Raw genomic sequence first — 22,518 nt, 5'->3', positions numbered from 1 at the left:
GGTCTTGAACTCCTGCGCTCCCGCGATCCACTTGACTCAGCCTCCCAAAGAGCTGGGATTACAGGCATGAGCCACCGTGCAAGCCTTACAATTTTAAATACTTAAAGGTAGTAAGTTTTCTGTTTCCAGACCGTACTCTGATAGATGCAGTACTTGGCACCAGAACGTGCCAGGAGACAGACCCTAAAAGACACAGCTGTGCAGCTAATCTGGTTTTTCCTGTCCTTGTCCTCACCTGTGGTTGACAAGGAAGCCAGGCCCCCTGGGCTCTCAGGTGCTCAGGACTTGCCCTCCCAGCCCTCCCCACGGGAGCCACTGCCCCTTCAGTGGGGTGCTCCAGACAAGGGCGACATCCTGCGCTTTCAGGGCCCACAGAACACTGATTTTGGTGAGTGCCAAATTCTGGGGCCCCAAAACACCATGGTGGTCCACCAGTTAAAGTGGCGGCTGACGGTCAGGGATCATGCATTTGTGGTCCAAGTTCATCTCAAGCTGGGCCTGGGAGTTCTGCAGAGCCTGCCTGTGGTCACTTTGTAAAAGTTCCTGAGTGTGTGGCTAAAAAGACATCTGAGAAACTGGCGGCATCCTCGCATCAGCTCTGCGACCCACAGGGTTATTGCTGTCATGCTATAAGAAGTTAAATGGAAGTCCTGCAATTTGTCTTTCCTACCAGGCTAATGAACTCAAATCTGCACGTCTGGTGAAACTGCCAAGGTTAGTGCTACCCCCAAAAGATGTGAAAGATGCAGGGCTGGTGATCTCCAGCACAGCCCCACTTGACTCCCTAGCTGGGCGAGGCGGAAGGCGGGCATCCCTGGAGAACGTCTGTGGATTTTCACAAAGCTCAGCAGGTGGCTATTCCAACTGCACCTGCTGCTACAGATGTGATATATTTTCCGGAGCAAACCAACATGACCCCTGGCACCTGGAGTGGGCCACTGGCTGGAAAACGCTTTTCTTCCTGTAATAATTCACAAGGGTGGGGCTGCTGGGCATGTGGGGCCCTTGCCCAGGCTATCCTCGTCCATGTCCTCAGCAGCACCTTCCGGCGGGAAGAGAGGGAGTGAGACATAGGACTCTCCTCCAGGCTCAAGACCACGACCAGCCCAGCCCATGGAAAGTGCAGGTTAACCTGGGCAGTAGCAGTCGCCTGAGCAATCAGGGCTGGAACTCTGTTCAAGGGAAGCGCCTCATCATGGATGAACCAGGCTATGTTTGTGAGAGGAGGGATTTGCTGGTGAAGGACTGTAACGTCCACATCCCTAGTGTGAAGCAGTACTGCTGTGATGGCTGCTGGCCATGTCTCTTGCTGCCTGCAGCCCAGCCAGCAGCTTCTCCTGGAGCATCGTGGTGTTCCAGAACCTCTTCATGGCAGTCGAAGATAAGTAATGAGTCATATCCGGCCAAATGCAGGACCTCATCCCAGAGCCTCATCCCACCAGCTGGGACGCCATCGCAAAGAAATGCTATGGAGAAAGCCCACCGGAGCTCTTCTTGGCATGGTGGGCACAGCAGATGCTCTCCAGCTTGGGTGAGGAGCTCGTCTCCTGGGGCCCAGCTGCAGCACTCAGGCCAGGCCATGGAAGAAGACAAAGGAAGCGCAAGGAAACCTTGGTTTTGACCACCTCTCGTGTTGTCATCTTTGGCCGCTGTGAACCTCCAGCTGGTCCCATCGGGGAAGGAAGAAACCACAGCCAGGCTCCAGCAGTGCTGGTTCTTGGAGGACTGGACGCTGGGACCTGCACAGGGACCTGTGATTCATGTTTCTCGGGGGCCAGGTGTCACTTTCAGTTTTGGTCCAGGCCCCTTCACTGTAAAATTATTTATTGGATTCCTTTGGAGTAGTGGGAAAATAATAATGTTTTATGTAGGAGAATGCCTACATAATGGCTACATAATGGTCATTCTAGCTAAAAATGTTCAAGGAAAGTATTTTTGTTGTTCTTGTGTTCTCGAGTTTCATGAGTTAAATCATCCCTTCACCCAGATAAAATGTTTCATCTTTTTTTTTTTTTTTTTTTTTTGAGACGGAGTCTCGCCCTGTCGCCCAGGCTGGAGTGCAGTGGCGCGATCTCGGCTCACTGCAAGCTCTGCCTCCCGGGTTCAAGCCATTCTCCTGCCTCAGCCTCCAGTATAGCTGGGACTACAGGCGCCCGCCACCGCGCCCGGCTAATTTTTGTATTTTTTTAGTAGAGACAGGGTTTCACCGTGTTAGCCAGGATGGTCTCGATCTCCTGACCTCGTGATCCGCCCGTCTCGGCCTCCCAAAGTGCTGGGATTACAGGCATGAGCCACCGCGCCCGGCCTTTTTTTTTTTTTTTTTAATATGGAGTCTCGCTCTGTTGTCAGGCTGGAATGCAGTAGCGCAATCTTGGCTTACCATAACCTCCGCCTCCCAGGTTCAAGCAATTCTCCTGCCTCAGCCTCCCAAGTAGCTAGCACTACAGGCATGTGCCACCATGCCCAGCTAATTTTGTATTTTTAGTAGAGATGGAGTTTCTCCATGTTGGTCAGGCTGGCCTCGAACTCCTGACCTCAGGTGATCCACCCACCTTGGCCTCCCAAAGTGTTGGGATTACAGGCGTGAGCCACTGCGCCCAGCCTGTTTTGCCTTTTAGAATGTGAAAAAATAATAATTTGCAAGGACAACCAGAAATAGTTTGCTTTTACTTAATAGGGCTGACGAAATACCCTCACATTCTTGTCTCACTGCTGGGTCAGTGCCCACTCTCTGAGGTAATCTAATCCAGAGATCTTTATTGGCTTGACCCCCACAAGCATGAACTGATACACTATATTGGTGAACTTATCCTGATTGGACTAAATGAACACAGAGTAGCAAACACCTTGGATGCCTGAGTAAGAAATGATCTTTTCATGCAAACCATGAAAATTCAGGGTCCTACAATGTCAGTGAAGTTTCTAGGAATCCAATAGCCTGGGGCATGTTAGAATATCGCCTAAAAGATGAAATACACCAGGCACAGTGGCCTGTAAAATCCCAGCTACTCAAAAGGCTGAGGTGGGAGAATTGCTTGAGCCCAGGAGTTCTAGGCTGCCATGAGCTATGATCATGCCACTCCAGAGTGGGTGACACAGTGAGATGCCATCTCTAAAAAAAAAAAAAAAAAAAAATTTAAGATGAAAGACACATTGTGTACCTTACACTACCTGCCACTATAAACCGGGCATATCTGCAGGCCTATGTGCTTTTTCAAAGGCAACACTGGAGCCCTGCAACCCATTTCACTAAGTAGTTCATGGTCTGCTGGCTTTGAGTCGGCCCCTAGGCAAGAAAAGGCTGTGCAGTAAGACCAGCATTCAATGCCACCTGCTTTACCACTTGAGCCTTATGACCCAATAGATCAGTGACACTCAGACTGCCAGTTGCACAAATGAATACTGTTTGAAGCTTCTGGAGAAACCCAGTAAGAAAATCACAGCACAGAACCCTAGAGTTTTAGAGCAGTCATGCCCTCTTGTGCATAAAACTTTTTTTTTTTTTTTTTTTAAAGACAGGGTGCTATTCTGTCACCCAGGCTGGAGAGCAGTGGTGCAATCACAGCTCACTGCAGCCTTGACCTCCCAATGCTCAAGCAGTCCTCTTGTCTCAGCCTCCCAAGTGGCTAGGACTAAAAGTGTGCACCACCACACCCAGCTATTTTTTTTTTTTAACTTTTTTAGTAGAGACAGTGTCTCACTGCATTGCCCAGGCTGGTCTGAAACTCCTGGGCTCAAGCAATCCTCCTGCCTCAGCTTCCCAAAGTGCTGGGATTACAGGCGTGAGCCTAAGCTATTCTTCTTTTGAGAAACAAACTCTGGTTTGCTATGGGGCCCTGGCAAGCACTGATGCCTAATCACAAGACATCCAATAACTACACAATTTGGGATAGTCATCATGAACTGATGGTACCAGACCCACCGAGCCATGAGGTTGGGCGTGTGTACCAGCAATTCATCATCAAATGAAGACGAAACATAAGAAACTGGGTTTGCAAAGGTCCTGGCAGCTCAGCTGCCTGTGACACGGAGTGCTCCTCCATCACCTCCTCCCTCTTGATCCACACCAATGGCATCACGGGAAGCTCCTCATAGTCACCTGACTGACAAGGAAGGAAAAGCAGCCCTGGTTCTCAGACAGTCCCTCGGGGTGTACTGAGCTCCAGCCTTGTCAGGAGTGTGCCTGGCAATGAGAAGCACTTTGAGCGGTGAATTTTGTTGTCAATTTTGTCGGGACTAAGAGATCCATGGAAGAACATATTGACTTTGTTCCTGGTGATAGTTAACGGTTTGGCTAGATACCAAAAAGAGCAGGCTTGGAAGATTGGTAAGAAGGACATCTGGGAAAGAGGATGTAGGTGAACAGCACAGAATGTGAAGATGATGTGCACCTTTGCAAATGTCCACCAGAGTCATGCATTTTGGGGAGACGTACCAAGAGGGATCATCAGGAGGATGACGCCATGCACTGTGGATGGCAGTCACACTTTCCAGCCACCTTCATGCTTTATCAATGAGCAGCAGCAGAGATGGGGGCTTTGCATGGGCTCTGCAATATAGATCTTCCTCCCCTCAAGGCTGCCACCACTGAATGCTGAACCTTCCAGCAGCAGAGATGGACACCAAGCCCCCAGCATAGCTCCACTTCTGGGGGCTCAGCCACCTGCCAGCAGGCTGACCACACTGAACCCTTTCCATCACGAAGGGGCACTGTGTGTCCTCACTGGAGGAATGGATTCTAGATATGAATTTGTTCTTGACTGCAATGATTTTGCCCATGCCACCATGAATTTGTAAAATATCTATTCCAGCCAGGCACGGTGACTCACACCTGTAATCCCAGCACTTTGGGAGGCCAAGGCAGGCGGATCACTTGAGGTAAAGAGTGCCATCCACAGACCAGTCTGGCCAACATGATGAAACCCCGTCTCTACTAAAAATACAAAAATTATCCTGGCGTGGTAGTGGGCACCTGTAATCCCAGCTACTTGGGAGGCCGAGGCACAAGAATTGCTTGAACCTGGGAGGCGGATGTTGCAGTGAGCCAAGATCACGCCATTGTACTCCAGCCTGGGGACAGAGCAAGACTCCATCTCAATAAATAAATAAATAAAATAAAATATTTATTCCACATCATAGTAACATACACAACATTGATGCTGACTAAGGAACTTATTTTCCAGCTAACTTCTTGCCCATGGAATGCACTGGTGTTACTAGGTGTCCTGGCTCTAGAGGCAGCTGGCGTGATAGAATGGTTTAGTGGCCTTAAGACCTGGTTGCAGTGCCAGTTGGGAGATTGTATCCTGAGAATATATCATTGTATCTTATGGGACGTAGTATATGCTTTGAATCAGTGACTGATTTATGGTGCTGTGGGAGAAAGTTCTATAATGGCCCGGGTTATTCTTGCTCCTGGTACTCATGCCTTGTGTAATTCTTTCCCCTTGAGTGTGGGTGGGTCCTGTGACTTGCTTCTCACCAAGAGAACACAGCGAACATAATGGGATGTCCATCATTCCCATAATTATGTTACATAAGATCGCTACCTTTGTCTTGATGGCAGACTCCCCCGCAGGCTTTGATGAATTAGGCTGCCATGTTGCAAGATGTCCTAGGCAGAGGCTCATGTAGCAAGATTGACAGCTAGCAAGACATGAGGACCCTCAGCCCAACTGCCCACAAGGAACTGAATTTCATCAACAAGTATGGGAGCTTGCAGGTGCATCCTTCCCCAGTCAATCCTGGAGATGAGAATGCAGCCCTGGCTGAAACACCTTGGCATTAGCCTTGTAAGAGGTGCTGAGCCAGAGGATCCATTTAGACTGTGCCAGGACTCCTGACCCCCAAAAACGGCCAGATGATAAGAGAGTCATGAAGTTTGTGGTCACTTGTTAAGCAGCAATGGATCCTGAGGGGCAGACAAAGCAGCAGCAGCTGTTGTCATGGCCCCTCCCCACATTGTTGCAAGCCCCTCCTCCTCTGACTGAAGTGACTTCCAGGGATTTAAAGAGCTGGTGCCTTTTTTCCCTCTGAATTTATTTCTTTTTCTCTTCTTAGGAGCCAAACATGAAACACTAGGACATTCAAAACAACTGTATATACTGGGGAAATTAGAAAGTGACCATAAATGCCAAAGAAAGGCTCAGAAGGGTCCCAAGAAGACCTTAAGTTTATACCCCAGCTGAGCCTTGGAACAGAGACAGCCTACAACAGTAGAAAAGAAAACAAACAGCCGGGCGCGGTGGCTCAAGCCTGTAATCCCAGCACTTTGGGAGGCTGAGACGGGCGGATCACAAGGTCAGGAGATCGAGACTATCCTGGCTAACACGGTGAAACCCCGTCTCTACTAAAAAATACAAAAAACTAGCCGGGCGAGGTGGCGGGCGCCTGTGGTCCCAGCTACTCCGGAGGCTGAGGCAGGAGAATGGCGTAAACCCGGGAGGCGGAGCTTGCAGTGAGCTGAGATCCGGCCACTGCACTCCAGCCTGGGCGACAGAGCCAGACTCAGTCTCAAAAAAAAAAAAAAAAGAAAAGAAAAGAAAACAAACAAAACCCAGCAAACCCTGGGGAAGGAGGAGAGTCTGATTTCCAGAGTTACCACATTATTAGATTCAAATGTCCAGTTTTCAACAAAAGTTCATAAGGCATACAAAGAAACAGGAAAGTATGGCCAATCCAAATGAAAACAAAAATAAATCAACAGAAACTATCTCAGAAAAGCTGGGCATGGTGGCTCACACATATAATCCCAACACTTTGGGAGGCCAAGGCGGGTAGATCACCTGAGGTCAGGAGTTTCAGACCAGCCTGGACAACATGGTGAAATCCCTGTCTCTACCAAAAATACAAAAATTATCCTAATGTGGTGGAGGGCGCCTGTAATCTCAGCTACTTGGGAGGCTAAGGCAGGAGAATCACTTGAAACCGGGAGGCAGAGGTTGCAGTAAGCCAAGATCATGCCACTGCACTCCAGCCTGGGAGACAGACCGAGACTCCATCTAAAAAAAAAGAAAAGAAATTTTCCCTAAAAATAACCTTAATAGCATGGCTACTAGACAAAGAATTAAAACAATTATCTTAAAGAACTCAAGCACTAAAGGAAGACATGGAAGAAGTCAAGAAAAACGTATGAATGAAGTGGAAATATTAACAAAAAGGCCAGGCACAGTGGCTCTCACCTGTAATCCCAGAACCTTGGGAGGCTGAGGCAGGTGCGTCACTTAATCCCAGGAGTTCAAGACCAGCCTGGGCAACATGTTTAGCAAAACCCTGTCTCTATGAGAAATAAAAACAAAAACAAAAATTAGCCAGGCATGGTGGTACACACCTGTAGTCCAAGCTACTCAGGAGGCTGAGGAGGGAGGACTGCTTGAGCCAAGGAGGTCGAAGTTGCAGTGAGCTGTGACTGTGCCACTGCACTCCAGCCTGGGTGACAGAGTGAGACCTTGTCTCAAAAGAAAAAAAAAATGAACAGAGACTAAGGGACCTGTGGGACACCATCAAATGGGCCAACACATACATTTTGGGTACCTCAGAAAGAGAAGAAAGAGAAAGAGGCAGAGAGAATACAGTCATGCATCACTTAACAACAAAAATGTGTTCTGAGAAATACATCCTAATGTGATTTCATCATTGTGTGAACATCATAGAGAGTACTTATACAAGCCTACAAGGTATAGCTACTGTATACCTAAACCATAGGGTATATAACTTATTGCTCCGAGGCTACAAATGTGTACAGCATGTTACTGTATTTAATACTTAGGCAATTATAACACAATGGTAAGTATTTTTGTATCTAAGTACATATAAACATAAAAAGTACAATAAAAATACAGTATTATCATCTTTGAGGGCCACCATCATATACGCAGTCCATTGATGACCAAAATGTCATTATGCAGCATATGACTATGTTTGAAGAAATAATGGCGGACTACTTCCCAAATTTGATGAAGACATGCATATAAACATCCAAGCAGCTCAAGTAACTCCAAGTAAAATGAACTCAAAGAGACCCACACTGAGACACATTATAGTCAAACGTTTGAAACACAAAGTTAGAGATAATCCTGAAAGCAGCAAGAGGGAAGCAACTTGTCACATACAAGGGATCCTCAATAAAATGACAAGCAGATTTTTCATCAGAAACTTGGAGGCCAGAAGGCAGAGGGCAAATATATTTAAAGTGCTAAAAGAAGTGGCTCATGCCTGTAATCCCAGCACTTTGGGAGGCCAAGGTGGGCAGATCACCTGAGGTCAGGAGTTTGAGATCAGCCTGGCCAACATGCTGAAACCATGTCTCTATAAAAATACAAAAATTAGCTGGGCCTGGTGGCAGGCGCCTATAATCCAAGCTACTCAGGAGGCTGAGCCAGGAGAATCGCTTGAACCTGGGAGGCAGGGGTTGTGGTGAGCCAAGATTGTGCCACTGCACTCCAGCCTGGGCAACAGAGCAAGGTACCCTCTCAAAAATAAAAAAAAAATAATAAAAATAAATAAAGTGTTAAAAGAAAAAAAAAAACAACTGGCAACAAAGAATCCTATATCTGGCAAAACTATCCTTCACATGTGAGGAAGACAATAAGACATTCCCAGATAAACAAAAGCTGAGGGAGTTTGTTACTACTAGACCTGCCCTGCAAGAAATGCTCAAGGAAGTCCTGTAGGTTGAAATGAAAGGACACTAGATGGTAACTCAAAGCTGTTAAGAAGAAATAAAGATCTCAATAAAGGTAAACATGTGGGCCGGGCACGGTGGCTCACGCCTGTAATCCCAGCACTTTGGGAGGCCAAGGCAGGTGGATCACAAGGTCGGGAGATTGAGACCACGGTGAAATCCCATCTCTACTAAAAATACAAAAAGAATTAGCCAGGCATAGTGGCAGGCACCTGTAGTCCCAGCTACTCAGGAGGCTGAGGCAGGAGAATGGTGTGAACCTGAGAGGCAGAGCTTGCAGTGAGCCAAGATCACGCCACTGCACTCCAGCCTGGGGGACAGAGTGAGACTCCGTCTCAAAAAAAAAAAATGGATTAATTTCTAAGTCTATGTTTTGTTTTCTATAGGATTTTATATATATATTATATATTATATATAAAATATATTATTATATATTATACTATATATATATTAAATCTTATATATACACACACACACACTTTTTTTTTTTTGAGACGGAGTCTTGCTCTGTTGCCCAAGCTGGAGTGCAGTGGCTCAATCTTGGCTCACTGCAAGCTCCGCCTCCCAGGTTCATGCCATTCTCCTGCCTCAGTCTCCCAAGTAGTTGGGACTACAGGTGCCTGCCACCACACCTGGCTAATTTTTTGTATTTTTTCATAGAGACAGGATTTCACCATGTTAGCCAGAATGCTCTCGATCTCCTGACCTCATGATCCACCCAACTCGGCCTCCCAAAGTGCTGGGATTACAGGCGTGAGCCACCGTGCCCAGCCACTTTTGTTTTTTTGAGATGCAGTCTCACTCTGTTGTACAGGCTGGAGTGCAATGGTGTGATCTTGGTTCACTGCAACCTCTGCCTCCCAGGTTCAAGTGATTCTCCTGCCTCAGCCTCCCAAGTAGCTGGGATTACAGGCACCTGCCACCACAACCGACTAATTTTTATATTTTTAGTAGAGACGGAGTTTCACCATGTTGGTCAGGTTGGTCTTGAACTTCTGACCTCAGGTAATCCACCCATCTCAGCCTCCCAAAGTGCTGGGATTACAGGCCTGAGCCACCACACCCAGTCCACATTTTTAAATTATTAGTTTAAAAGCTATTATTACTATAATTTTGGTTTGTAATTCCACTTTTTTTCCTAATTTCAGAGATCAGTGCATTTATAAGAATTATTTATGTTTTGGGGTACACAAGGTATAAAGATGTAATTTTGTGACATCAGCAACTGAAAGGAGTGGAGACAAAGGTGTAAAGGAACAGAGTTTTCAATGTCGTTGAAGTTAAGCTGGCATAAATTCAAATTGAAGGGTTAGAACTTTAGGGTGTTAAATGTAAACCCCATAGTAACCACAAAGAAAACCTATAGAATATATACCAAAGGAATTGAGGGAGAAATTCAAACATTTCACTACAAAAAAATAAACTAAACACAAAAGAAGACAGTAATTCAGGAAATGAGGGACAAAAAAGTTATATGGCATATAGAAAACAAACAGCAAAATAACAGAAGTAGGTCATTTCTTGTCAGTAATTATTTACTTTATTTTATTATTATTATTTTTTTTTAGAGATGGGGTCTTGCTCTGTCACCAAGGCTGGAGTACAGTGGTGCAATCATAGCTCACTGTAACCTCAAACTCCTGGGTTCAAGTGATCCTCCCATCTCAGCCTTCCACGTAGCTAGCACTACAGGCACATGCCACCATGCCTGGCTAATTTTCTGTAGAATGTGGCCCAGGCTGGTCTCCAACTCCAGGTCTCAAGCAATCCTCTCATCTCAGCCTCCCAAAGCACTGGGATTACAGGCATGAACCACTGTGTCCAGCCTCTCCTTATCACTAATTACTTTAAATGTAAATGGATTAAACTCTCCAATCAAAAGACAGATTGGCAGGATGGATAAAAACCCCTGATCCAAGTATATGCTGTCTACAAAAGATTCACTTTAGATTAAAAAACACAAACATTGAAAATGAAAACATAGAAAAAGACACTCCATGCAAATAGAAACCAAAAGAGAGCAGGAATGACTGTACTAGCATCAGACAACACAGATTTTTAAATCAAAAAAGTTGGCTGGGCGTGGTGGCTCAAGCCTGTAATCCCAGCACTTTGGGAGGCCGAGACGGGTGGATCACGAGGTCAGGAGATCGAGATCATCCTGGCTAACACGGTGAAATCCCGTCTCTACTAAAAAAAATACAAAAAACGGCCGGGCGCGGTGGCTCAAGCCTGTAATCCCAGCACTTTGGGAGGCCGAGACGGGCGGATCACAAGGTCAGGAGATCGAGACCATCCTGGCTAAGATGGTGAAACCCCGTCTCTACTAAAAATACAAAAAAACTAGCCGGGCGAGGTGGCGGGCGCCTGTAGTCCCAGCTACTCGGGAGGCTGAGGCAGGAGAATGGCGTGAACCCGGGAGACGGAGCTTGCAGTGAGCTGAGATCCGGCCACTGCACTCCAGCCTGGGCGACAGAGCGAGACTCTGTCTCAAAAAAAAAAAAAAAAAAAAAAAAGTTCACAAGGAAGGTCAGGCACAGTGACTCACACCTGTAATCCCAGCACTTTGGGAGGCTGAGGAGGGCGGATCACCTGAAGTCAGGGGTTCGAGACCAGCCTGACCAACATGCAGAAACCCTGACTCTACTAAAAATACAAAATTAGCTGAGTGTGGTGCCGGCGCCTGTAATCCCAGCTAGTTGGGAGGCTGAGGCAGGAGAATCACTTGAACCCAGGAGGCGGAGGTTGCGGTAAGCCAAGAACGTGCCATTGCACTCCAGCCTGGGCAACAAGAGCGAAACTCCACCTCCAAAAAAATAAAAAAATAAATAATAAAAATAATTTTTTTTTAAAAGTTCACAAGAGACAAAGAAGGACATTATGTATCAAAAAAAAGTTCAATATAGCAAGAATATGTCATAATTATAAATATGTATGTACCTAATGTCTGATCATCAAAATATATGAAGCAGGCCAGGCATGGTAGCTTGCACCTGTAATCCCAGCATTTTGAGAGGCTCAGGCAGACAGATCACCTGAGGTCAGGAGTTTGAGACCACCCTGGCCAGCATGGCGAAACCCCATCTCCACAGAAAATACAAAAATTAGCCAGGCATGGTGGCGGATGCCTATAATCCCAGGTACCAGGAGGCGGAGGTTGCAGTGAGTCGAGATCATGCCACTGCACTCCAGCCTGGGCAACAGAGTGAGACCCCCTCTCAAAAAAAAAAAAAAAAGTATATGTATATATATATATATACACACACACACACACACACACACGCATATATATTTATATTTGTATATAAGAAGCAAAAGCCAACACAATGGACTGAAGGGAGACATAGACAGTTTCACAATAATAGTTGGAGACAATAACCCCCCCTCATATGGACAGAATAGCCAGGCAGAAGATAAGAAGATAAGTAAAGAAATAAAGGACTTGCTGGGCATGGTGGCTCACACCTGTAATCCCAGAACTTTGGGAAGCCAAGTCGAGTAGATCACTTGAGCTTAGGAATTCAAGACCACCTTGGGCAACACGGTAAAACCCTGTCTCTACAAAAATACAAAAATTAGCCAGGTGCAGTGGTGTATGCCTGTAATCCCAGCTACTTGGGAGGCTGAGACAAGAGAATCCCTTGAGCCCGGGAGGCAGAGGTTGCAGTGAGCTGAGATTGTGCCGTTGCACTCCAGCCTGGGTGACAGGAGTAAAACCCTGCCTAAGAAAATAAACGAAAGGAGAAGAAAAGAAAAGGACTTAACACAATCAACCAACTAGATCTAACAGACATACAGTAACACTCTACCCAATAATAGCATATACATTCTTCTCAAGTGTGTATGGGATATTTTCAAGGGTAGACCATATGTTAGGCCACAGATTAATTCTCAATAGATTTTTTAAAATCACACTGTACAAAGTATCTTCTCTGACCACAGTGGGATAAGGTTAGAAATCAATAACAGAAGTAAAAGTGGAAAATTCACAAAATGGTGGAATTAAACAATATACTATTTTTTTAAAAAAAATACACTCTTTTTTTTTTTTTTCTGAGACGGAGTCTCACTCTGGCGTACCGGCTGGAGTGCACTGGCACGATCTCCACTCACTGCAAGCTCCGCCTCCCGCATTCACGCCGTTCTCCTGCCTCAGCCTCCCCAGTAGCCAGGACTACAGGCGCCCACCACCTTGCCTGGCTAAGTTTTGTATTTTTAGTAGAGACAGGGTTTCACCGTGTTAGCCAGGGTGGTCTCGATCTCCCGACCTCGTGATCCGCCCATCTCGGCCTCCCAAAGTGCTGGGATTACAGGCGTGAGCCACCGCACCTGGCCAACAATACACTCTTAAACAGTCAATCGATCAAAAAAGAAATCACAAAGAAAATTAGGAAATACTTAGAAACAAATGGAAGCAAAAACACAACATACCAAACTTACGAGATACAGCAAAAGCAGCGCTAAGGGGGAAATTTACAGCTATAAATGCTCAAATTAATAAATAAGATCTCAAATCAATAACCTACCTAACTTTACAACTTAAGGAAACACAGAAAGAAGACCAAACTACAGCCAAAGCTAGCAGAAGAAGGAATAATAAAGATTAGGGCAGAGACAGACAAAACAGAGAATAGAAAAACGTAGAGAAAATAAATGAAACTAAAAGTTGATTTTTTGGAAGGATCAACAAAATTGACAAACTTTTAGCTAGATGGACTAAGAAAAAAAAGAGAGAGAAGGCTAAAATTACCAAGACCAGAAACAAAAGTGGGAACATTACTACTGATTCTATAGAAATAAAAAAATATTGGCTGGGCGCGGTGGCTCACGCCTGTAATCCCAGCACTTTGGGAGGCCAAGGCGGGTGGATCACCAGGTCAGGAGATCGAGACCATCCTGGCTAACATGGTGAAATCCCGTCTCTACTAAAAATACAAAAAATTAGCCAGGCGTGGTGGCGGGCGCCTGTAGTCCCAGCTACTCGGGAGGCTGAGGCAGGAGAATGGCGTGAACCCGGGAGGTGGAGCTTGCAGTGAGCCAAGATCGCGCCACTGCACTCCAGCCTGGGTGAAAGAGTGAGACTCCATCTCAAAAATAAATAAATAAATAATATTAAAAAAATAAAGAAATAAAAAATATCATAAGAGAGTACTCTGAACAATTATATGCCAACAAATTGAGTGACCTAGATGAAGTGGACAAATTCCTAGAAACACAAAACTTAACAAGACTAAATCATGAAGAAATAGAAAATCTGAATAGACATATAACTAGCAAGGAGATTAAATCAGTAATCAAAAATCTCCAAAGGGCCGGGCGCGGTGGCTCAAGCCTGTAATCCCAGCACTTTGGGAGGCCGAGGCGGGTGGATCACGAGGTCAGGAGATCGAGACCATCCTGGCTAACATGGTGAAACCCCGTCTCTACTGAAAATACAAAAAACTAGCCGGGCGTGGTGGCGGGCGCCTGTAGTCTCAGCTACTTGGGAGGCTGAGGCGGGAGAATGGCGTGAACCCGGGAGGCGGAGCTTGCAGTGAGCCGAGATCAGGCCACTGCACTCCAGCCTGGGAGCACAGCGAGACTCCGTCTCAAAAAAAAAAAAAAAAAAAAAAAATCTCCAAAGACTGGGCATAGTGGCTCACACCTGTAATCTCAACACTTTGGGAAACCAAGGTGGGAGGATCACCTGAGCCTAGGAGTTCAAGAGCAGCCTGGACAACATAGTGAGAACCCATCTCTTCAAAAAATTAAAAATTTAGCCAGGCATGGTGGCACATACCTGTAGTCCCAGCTACTCAGGAGGCTGAGGCAAGAGAATCGCTTGAACCCGGGAGGCGGAGGTTGCAATGAATCGAGATCACCCCACTGCACTCCAGCCTGGGCGACAGAGCGAGACTCCACCTCAAAAAGAAAAAAAAAAAAAGAAATGCATGAATGAGTGAACTCCTGGCATCTTTCAGGAGCTCTATGGTGACTGTCTTCTGTAAGCTTGGGTTGATACTGGGGAAAACAGCCAGGGAACTGGTTGCCCTAATATCAACTGGGATGTGGGATTCTGGATAAGAAGAGGTCAGTAGGGTGTTGCTGACCCAGTGAGTATGATCAGAGACACATCAGGCTCTGCCAGCCAGACAGCAGCTGCCACAGTCTCTCCCAGTCTCCAGATGTAAGTGAAATTCAGACTCACAACTGCCAAAGTGAAGAGGAGGCTGGAAGCTCTCCCAGCACAAAGCATGCCAACCACTCCCACCAGTTACGCTCCTACTCTGTCCCCGAAGGAGTCTGTGGCCATTTGCCAGGGTTAAGTGTCACCGACATAGAGGGGCACAGAGAGGCTTTTCGAGGACGGGAACATGGTGTGTAGCCGGACACTGACATTGGCGCCAGGACTTTGACAGGATCACCACGCCCCTCTGTTTATGGAAGTCCTGGAAGGCACTGTAGCCCAAGTCCATCCCTAATGGGTCCAGTGGGTCTGCAGATCTGCCCTGTTTATTGGGATACACATTCTTAGCTGCCAGCTGAACGCTCACATTGGCTCCTTGGCCAGAGGGGTAAGGGTCGTTACGGTAGGAAGAACCAAGTGAGAGCCTGTGGAACTTCTTCCCTCCAGCAAGACAGTGAGCCTGACAGAAGAAGTGCTTTGCTTGAGGAACTGCAGAGGTTAACACCAACATCGGAGACCAGGGAAGCAGGTGTGGTGGTTCCTATCTCCATTAGGTTCACCTGCCCGGCCTTTGTGAAAACAAATTAGTAACGACCGTGGGTGACAGACTGCAGCAAACCTGAAGACGCAGCAGGGCCTGTGAGAGCTGCCATGCCGCGAGTGGTCTTTTTGCCACAGCAGATCAACGTAGCCTCTGCAGCTGGTGTGTGACTAGCATCTTGGCAAAGTCTTTCTTCTCCATATCCTCACTTGGGAGGGTCAGAAGCAGTTCATCTTCACCAGCAGACAGCAGCACTCCTTCCCTGCCCTGTCTCAGGGCTGTGGCTGCTCCTGGGCTTTCTGGTGGGCGGAATAATGTCTCCCAAAGATGTCCGCCTCCTGCCCCCTGGAACTTGTGAATACTTGAGGTGATGCAGCAAAAAGGGAATGGAGATTGCAGATGAATTAAGGTTGCTCATCGGCTGACCTTAGGCCAGGAAGATCATCCCAGATTACCCGGGGAGATCCTATGCAATCACGAGGGTCTGTAAAATTGGAAGAGGAGCCAGACCTGATGGTTCAAGCCTGCAATCCCAGCTACTTTGGAGGCCAAGGCAGGAGGATGGCTCGGGCCTAGGATTTCGAGACCAGCCTGGGCAACATAGCAAGATGCTGTCTCAAAAAAACAAAGAAAAGAAAGAAAAAAAAAGAGAGAGAGAAAAGCTGGCTAATGGAAGCAGATGAATGGCTGGCCCAGATGTTAAATTTAGAAGAAAAGAGCTTTAAATAGGTATTGTAAGTATATTAAGGAAAATATGAATGAAATGGACACAAATATGGATAATTTTCAAAAAGGAACTAAAATTTATTAAAAGCAAATCCAGCGGCCGGGAGCAGTGGCTCACGCCTATAATCCCAGCACTTTGGGAGGCCGAGGCGGGCGGATCACAAGGTTAAGAGATCGAGGCCGGGTGCGGTGGCTCAAGCCTGTAATCCCAGCACTTTGGGAGGCCGAGACGGGCGGATCACGAGGTCAGGAGATCAAGACCATCCTGGCTAACACAGTGAAACCCCGTCTCTACTAAAAATACAAAAACTTAGCCGGGTGGTGAGCCTGTAGTCCCAGCTACTCGGGAGGCTGAGGCAGGAGAATGGTAAACCGGGAGGCCGGAGCTTGCAGGCGGCACAGAGATCCGGCCACTGCACTCCCAGCCTGGGTGACAGAAGCTGAGACTCCGTCTCAAAAAAAAAAAAAAAAAAGAATCGAGACCATCCTGGCCAACACAGTGAAACCCTGGTGGGCAAGCAAGCCTGTAATCCCAGCACTTTGGGTGAGGCGGTAGGATCCGCAGTCAGGAGGTCGAGACCATCCTGGCTGACGGTGAAACCCGTCTCTACTAAAAAATACAAAAACTAGCGAGGCTGAGGTGGGAAGCCTGTAGTCCCAGCTACTCGGGAGGCTGAGGCAGGAGAATGGCATGAACCGGGGAGGCTTGCAGTGAGCCAAGATCACGCCACTGCACTCAACCTGGGCGACGAAGACTCTGTCTCAAAAAAAAAAGAAACCTGTCTCTAAAATGCAGAATTAACCGGGTGTGGTGGCAAAGCCTGTGAGTCCCAGCTACTCAGGAGGCTGAGGCAGAATTGCCTGAACCTGGGAGGCGGAGGCTACAGTAAGCCAACCCCAGTGCACTCCAGCCTGGCAACAGAGGGAAACTCCATCTCAAAAAAAAAGAAAAAGAATCCAATGGGTATTCAGAAACTAAAAACTACAACATATGAAACTAATGTTTCTGATCTCATTTATCTGTAAATGGCAGTGTAATTATTCATATGACAAAATGATTTTTTAAAATATACACTATAAAGCAGATGTTTCAGTCACTTCTGAAGCAGGCTTCACGGCCTGGTGTTAAACGTCCTGCCAGATCTACAAAAGTTCAGCTTAAAGAACACACCCAAGACGATGCATTTCCAAGTGCAATCGTAATTCCACTGAGCAAATGAAGAGGGGCTGTATGTCTAAATGCTAAACAAAGACGCAGTCTCAAGGTTTTCCATCTTAACAGCAAAATCCAGACTGGAAGACTCAAGTCAAACAGCCCAAGTCCAAAGATGAAAAAAGATGGAGAAAAACCTATAGTGACACTGAAAGAGGCTTGCCAGACATGGGAGCACACACCTGTAGTCCCAGCTACTCAGGCTGAGGCGGGAGGATCACTTGAGCCCAAGAGGTGGAGGCTGCAGTGAGCTAGGGTTACGCCTGGGAATAGTCCCTGAACTCCAGCCTGGGCAAGACAGCTGACCCCGTCTCAAAAAAACAAAACAAAACATTAAAAAACCCAAACCAAAAACAGTGGAAGAGGGAGGCAGAAGTGGAGAGCCAGAGGGAAGGAAACCTGCAGCACGGCTGGCTTTCCTCGACGTCAGCCTGCCAAGGCCGTGCCTGGTGGCCACCCTGCAGAGCTGGTAGATGTGGCGGCTGCTATAGCGGCAAGGGGACACAGGCACAGGAACCCCCCATCTCCTGGGCATCTCAATGGTCCCAGGAGTTCTGGGGGGTGGGGGATAAAGCACCTGGTGAAGGGGTCCATAGATCTAGGCTGTGCCAGGACACCACAGGGCAAAAGACAGATTCTGGCACCTGTGCCTCCATCCAGCAAGAAAGACCCCATGCTCGGCAGGCCCCTTAGCACCGTGGCAGCAGCACAGGCCATGTTTGGGGTCACTGCCCCACCCGCTGACTGAGAGACCCAGAGGCTCGCCGTCCCCAGTGTGGCCCAGGGCTGCTGGCTACGGTGAAAGTTGCCGGGCTGCTTGGACCACACTGTCTGTCCCGAGGATCCGGTGTGCAGGAGGTAGGGTGGGTGTGGAGCCTCCCACAGGTTTCTGGGGCTCTGGGGCCCAGCCACACCTTCCTAGTGGAGGCTATTCTTCTTTTGGAAAGCAGCTCCTGGAATGCTGCCTTCCCAGGCTGGGTTTCCCTGCTCCACAGTCATGCCCTTGGGCAGCCCAGCAGCCAACTACTGCGTGGTGGAAACGGTGTTTGCGGGCCCAGCCCAGACAACACAGGTGAGTCCCCGGGCCCATCGCATTTGCCCCCTTTTGCAGCACAGATGCCGCCTGGGGAGGGCACCAATACAGAGGAAAGGCTGGGAAAGGCTCCCACACGCTGGCATCAACTCCAGCCTCACCTCCCCCGCACTCTGCAGTCCCATGCAGGGAGGTCCTGGGGGGCAGCAGCGAGGGACAGCCCCCCGGGGGCACCTGATCACCCACTTCCTGTGTATCACTAACTCCGAACACCAGTGAGGGCTGGGGCTGGCTCTCCAGGGCCCCAGACAGTGGTGATGCGGAGAGTTGGAAAAGGCTGGGGGATGGCTCTGTGAGGAGCAGGGAAAGCCAAGCTCAGGGGGAGGCTCTGCATCCTGCAGGGACGCCCCTAGAGAGAGTCGGCCACGGCGGGGCACAGACAGGCAGGTGGACATCATGACCACACCATGGACAGCAGCCAGCAGGCCCTGGGGCAGAGTGGCATGGGGGCAGGAATGGTGGCTACACCAACAGCATGAGCTCCTTTTCCAAGACTGATCTAGAGCAAGTCCCACCCACGCAGAACAAGCCCTCTTTACAGATCATCAGACATGTGGGGAGAGCAGGGCTGCAGGCCGAGAGGAGGAGGCTGGGGACGGCGTGCTCTGTCTGGATGGACTTCCTGGAATAGCCTCCAAGTGCAAAAATAGCGTGTCCATGTGATGGCGACCAGGTGTCCCCGAAGCACAGAAAGCGCTGAGTCAGCAGCATGGACTCCTCCGAAGGCACGTGAGCTGGGTGGCCACGGCTGTGGGCTGGAGCCTCGCACATCCTCAACACTAAGTGCCCAGCCCTGAGCCTACCGTCTGGAGGCAGGGCAGTCTCACTTGACACCTGCTGCTCTGAAGGGGACACAGCCTGTTCTGGCTGAAATAGACTTCCTAGCAGATGTGGAGAATCCCCCTTGCCAACCCCACCTATGCAGTCCCAGCACCCCCAGCAGCCCTGCTTCTGAGCCGGAAACCCACTTTGTAGCAAAAAGAGGCACCATGGCAGGGGTCATGGAGCTCCCTGTGTCTTGGTGTCACTTTCTCCAGGTGCAGGCTCCTGATGGGAAGCCCTGAGGCTCAGTGCAGCCAGGATGCAGCTCCTGGCCCTGTGGCCTCCAGTCTGAGTTTCCCTCGACCAGATGAAGCTCCCTGGTCCTGTCTGCCCCACACCCCGCAGAGCAGAGCGAGTGAGGCAGGGCTGTACTGGAGGAAGGCTAGGAGTCCACCTCAAACTACAGAAAGCAAAATGAGGGCGTCCCTGCCTTTCCCTGACACCGAGAGCAGAAGAGCAGCCTCTTGGTTTCCCACCAGGAGCCTGCCCCTGGAGAAAATGACACCAAGACACAGGAACGACTGGAGATGATCCCGGGCAGAGCCCCAGTGCTGGCCTTCAGTGACAGAAGGGACATCCTCCCCAGATTTTCCTAAGGTCTGACCTTGCCTGTGTTCCCTGCTTCCTCTCACAGCCGCCTCTTGCCAAGGCCAAATCCCCAGCTACTGGACAGGCTCCACCGCTTACATCCCACGGGTCCTTCCGCGGCGGTGCTTCCGCGCACCTGTGGCTCTTATCAAACAACTGCCACTACTTCCGTCCTCAGGACAGGGTTGAGCTCCTTATCCTGGCACCTGGGGCGCGGTGTGAGGGGGTACACAGGCAATCAGGCGATGGGCGGTGCCGGGCCTGAGCTGGGGGGTACAGCTGGCTGTTGGTGCCAGGCCTGCATCTATCTGGACGCTGCAGCCAGCATGGCCCATGCCCAGCCGGGGCGTCAGGGTCAGACCTGATGTGGGCCGCGAGGCCCTATGGGCTCCGTGGAGAGGAGCCCAGGGAAGAGCAGGCGGAACCGTGGGTGAAGTAGGCCCGCGGCACCAGCGCAGAAGCAGGAGGGCGGGCAGCCGCGAGGACAGAATGAGCAGTGAAGAAGGCGGCGGGCGCGTGGAAACCGACGAGTTCGCGTTGGGAGGCGCTGCTGAGCCTCAGGGCGGTTCCGGGCCCGGCACAAGGTTTGAGCGGCCGACCCGGTCGCGAGCAGCGCAGGGTGGGAGCTGCGGAGCCTAAGAAGGCGGTCTGGCCCGAGGCGACGGCACGGTGTCCCGTTTCCTGCCACCGGAGGGCGGCGCGCGCTGGGCGGGCACGATGCGGTGGACCCGCGATGAAGGCGGACCCGGGATGGAGGCGGCCCCGACCCCCGCGAGGGCGAGTGGCGCAAGGCTGGGTCTTCCCGAGAGGCTACGCACCCGGGCGGCGGGCGAGAGCCGGGCGCGGCGGGAGGGGCTTGGGCGTGTCGCGGGTCTGCGCCGAGCACTCACAGGTGAGGGTACACGCGCATACACACCCGTGCACGCACCTGCACACGCGCACAAGCACACGTGTATATGACATGCAAGCGCGCGCCCACACCGAGCGTGTCCCGGCCCAGGGCAGCCCCCTGCCAACAGCCCACCCGCTCAACCCCAGCGGGCGCGGGACGCGCGGGCTCTCACCTGGAGGGGCCTGTGGGCTCTCAGCCGGCGCCGGCTCCCTTGCCTGCCGGCCCGCTTTCCTCTGCAGCGGGCGGTTCTCACCGGGCTTCCCTAGGGGAAAAGGACCGTCAGTGAGCTTGGGGTGAGAGGCCCCCATACCCATCAGTCTCAAGAGACACTTATGGGGCACCAAAAGGGCCGTGCATCCTGGCAGATAGGGAGCACCCCACCCGGGCCTCCTCCCGAGGGAGGCACACGGACAACCTCAAGGAGCACGGGCTCCTCCAGCAGCACATACTCCACTGCACAGCGGGCCTCAGGGAGGCACAGGCGAGAGCCAGCCAGCAGGAACGCACCCAGGCTCTTGTGGGCCAAGAATAGGCAGGTTGCATCTCTGCTAAAAGGACCCTGTGGGCTGGCAGTGCTGCCTGCTGGCCCTGCCCCACCCCTTACATTGTCCACCACCTTGTGCCACGTCCCTCCCCCAGGCCCTTCCCATCTCTGTGTGTCCAATTCGGCACTCCCCTGGCAGGTGGCTGTCCCTCTGCTCCTGAGCTTCTGGGGCTAGGACTGAAGAGGAGTGGGAGCACTGCTCCAGGCAGGGTTGGGCCAGGCAAACCAGTCGGGCCAGTGTGACTGAACCGGCTGGGATGGGGCCCTGGGCGTGGGTGTGAGTCAGCGGCCCCGGGCTGAGGAAACGCTAGGGAGGAGGCCACCTGGAGCCCACCCTCCCAACAGGAAGCCCAGAAGACGCTGGTGTTTGGGGCTAGCCCTGTACCCCCACCTCCGGCCCCAAGACCCAAAGGCAGCTCTGGTCCAGTCAGGCCCTTGTTGCAGTGTGCAGGACAGCCAGCCCCCAGGCAGGATGGCACCAAGAGTCCCAGCCCCACCTCCATGACCGCCAGGACTTTTCTTTGGGCCCCACATCCGTTCACAAAGTGCCATGCGGGCCTTTGAGGGCCCAGTCTCTCCCGTCAGCCACAGTGCAGTGGCCCAAACCCTGCCCTCGCTCCCACTGTGTCCCTGGGCCCTTTGTCTCCACCAAACACCACGGGCAAGCCCAAACCCCAGCGGTGCTCCTGGGAGCGTGCTAGCTGCTCTGGAGCCCTCCGGAGTGCGCAGGCTGGGGGTTCCCATGGTCAGCTGGGCTCAGGTTGTCTGTGGCCAGGGAGGGTCTGGGCCCTGAGGGTCAGTGCAGCCAGGATGCAGTTCCCTCGACCAGCTGTGGGACTGGGGGTGAGGCGGGGGCGGGGGGCATTGGTGCCGCCCAGGGCAGGACCAGGCACGCCCGTTGCTGTGCACAGCCGGCGCTCTGGCTGCGGCGCTGCCTCCTCCAGCTTCTCAGCCTCCCTCCCAGTCTCGCCAGCAGGGCCTGCGGCCTGTAAAACCCCGTGCCGCCGTGTCAGCGCGTTAGTCAGCCTCAGCCCAGGCGAGCCACCACGCCGCGGAGTCCCTATAAACTCCCTGGTGTGGCCCAGCCCCACCGAGTGGGGTCAGTGAGGCCCACAGGCAGAGCCAGAGTCCCGAGCTGCGGTGCTGCGGGCACCAGCCAAGGGGCAGGACCTGGAACAGGGGGCCGAGCCTGGCGTGGGAGCACACAGCCACTGTGGCCTCCAGGGACGCCCTCTGAGCTGGCCTGAGGC

The 22,518-nt window shown here is 50.6% G+C and overlaps 1 protein-coding gene across 3 annotated transcripts in view; it reads right to left on the bottom strand.

The window, feature by feature from the left end:
- The window catches only part of IQANK1 (IQ motif and ankyrin repeat containing 1), a 64,346-nt gene that overhangs the window by 36,474 nt on the left and 5,354 nt on the right, over nt 1-22,518 (bottom strand). For all 3 annotated transcript variants that reach the window (XM_031669821.1, XM_021942744.2, XM_031669822.1), the window contains exon 3: nt 20,897-20,986. In XM_031669821.1, the coding sequence (XP_031525681.1) occupies nt 20,897-20,986 (90 nt within the window). The remainder of the gene's footprint in view (nt 1-20,896; nt 20,987-22,518) is intronic.

The sequence above is a fragment of the Papio anubis genome, chromosome 8 (assembly GCF_008728515.1).
Source record: "Papio anubis isolate 15944 chromosome 8, Panubis1.0, whole genome shotgun sequence".
Classification (NCBI taxonomy): domain Eukaryota; kingdom Metazoa; phylum Chordata; class Mammalia; order Primates; family Cercopithecidae; genus Papio; species Papio anubis.
This window is presented reverse-complemented; position numbering and strand designations above follow the sequence as displayed.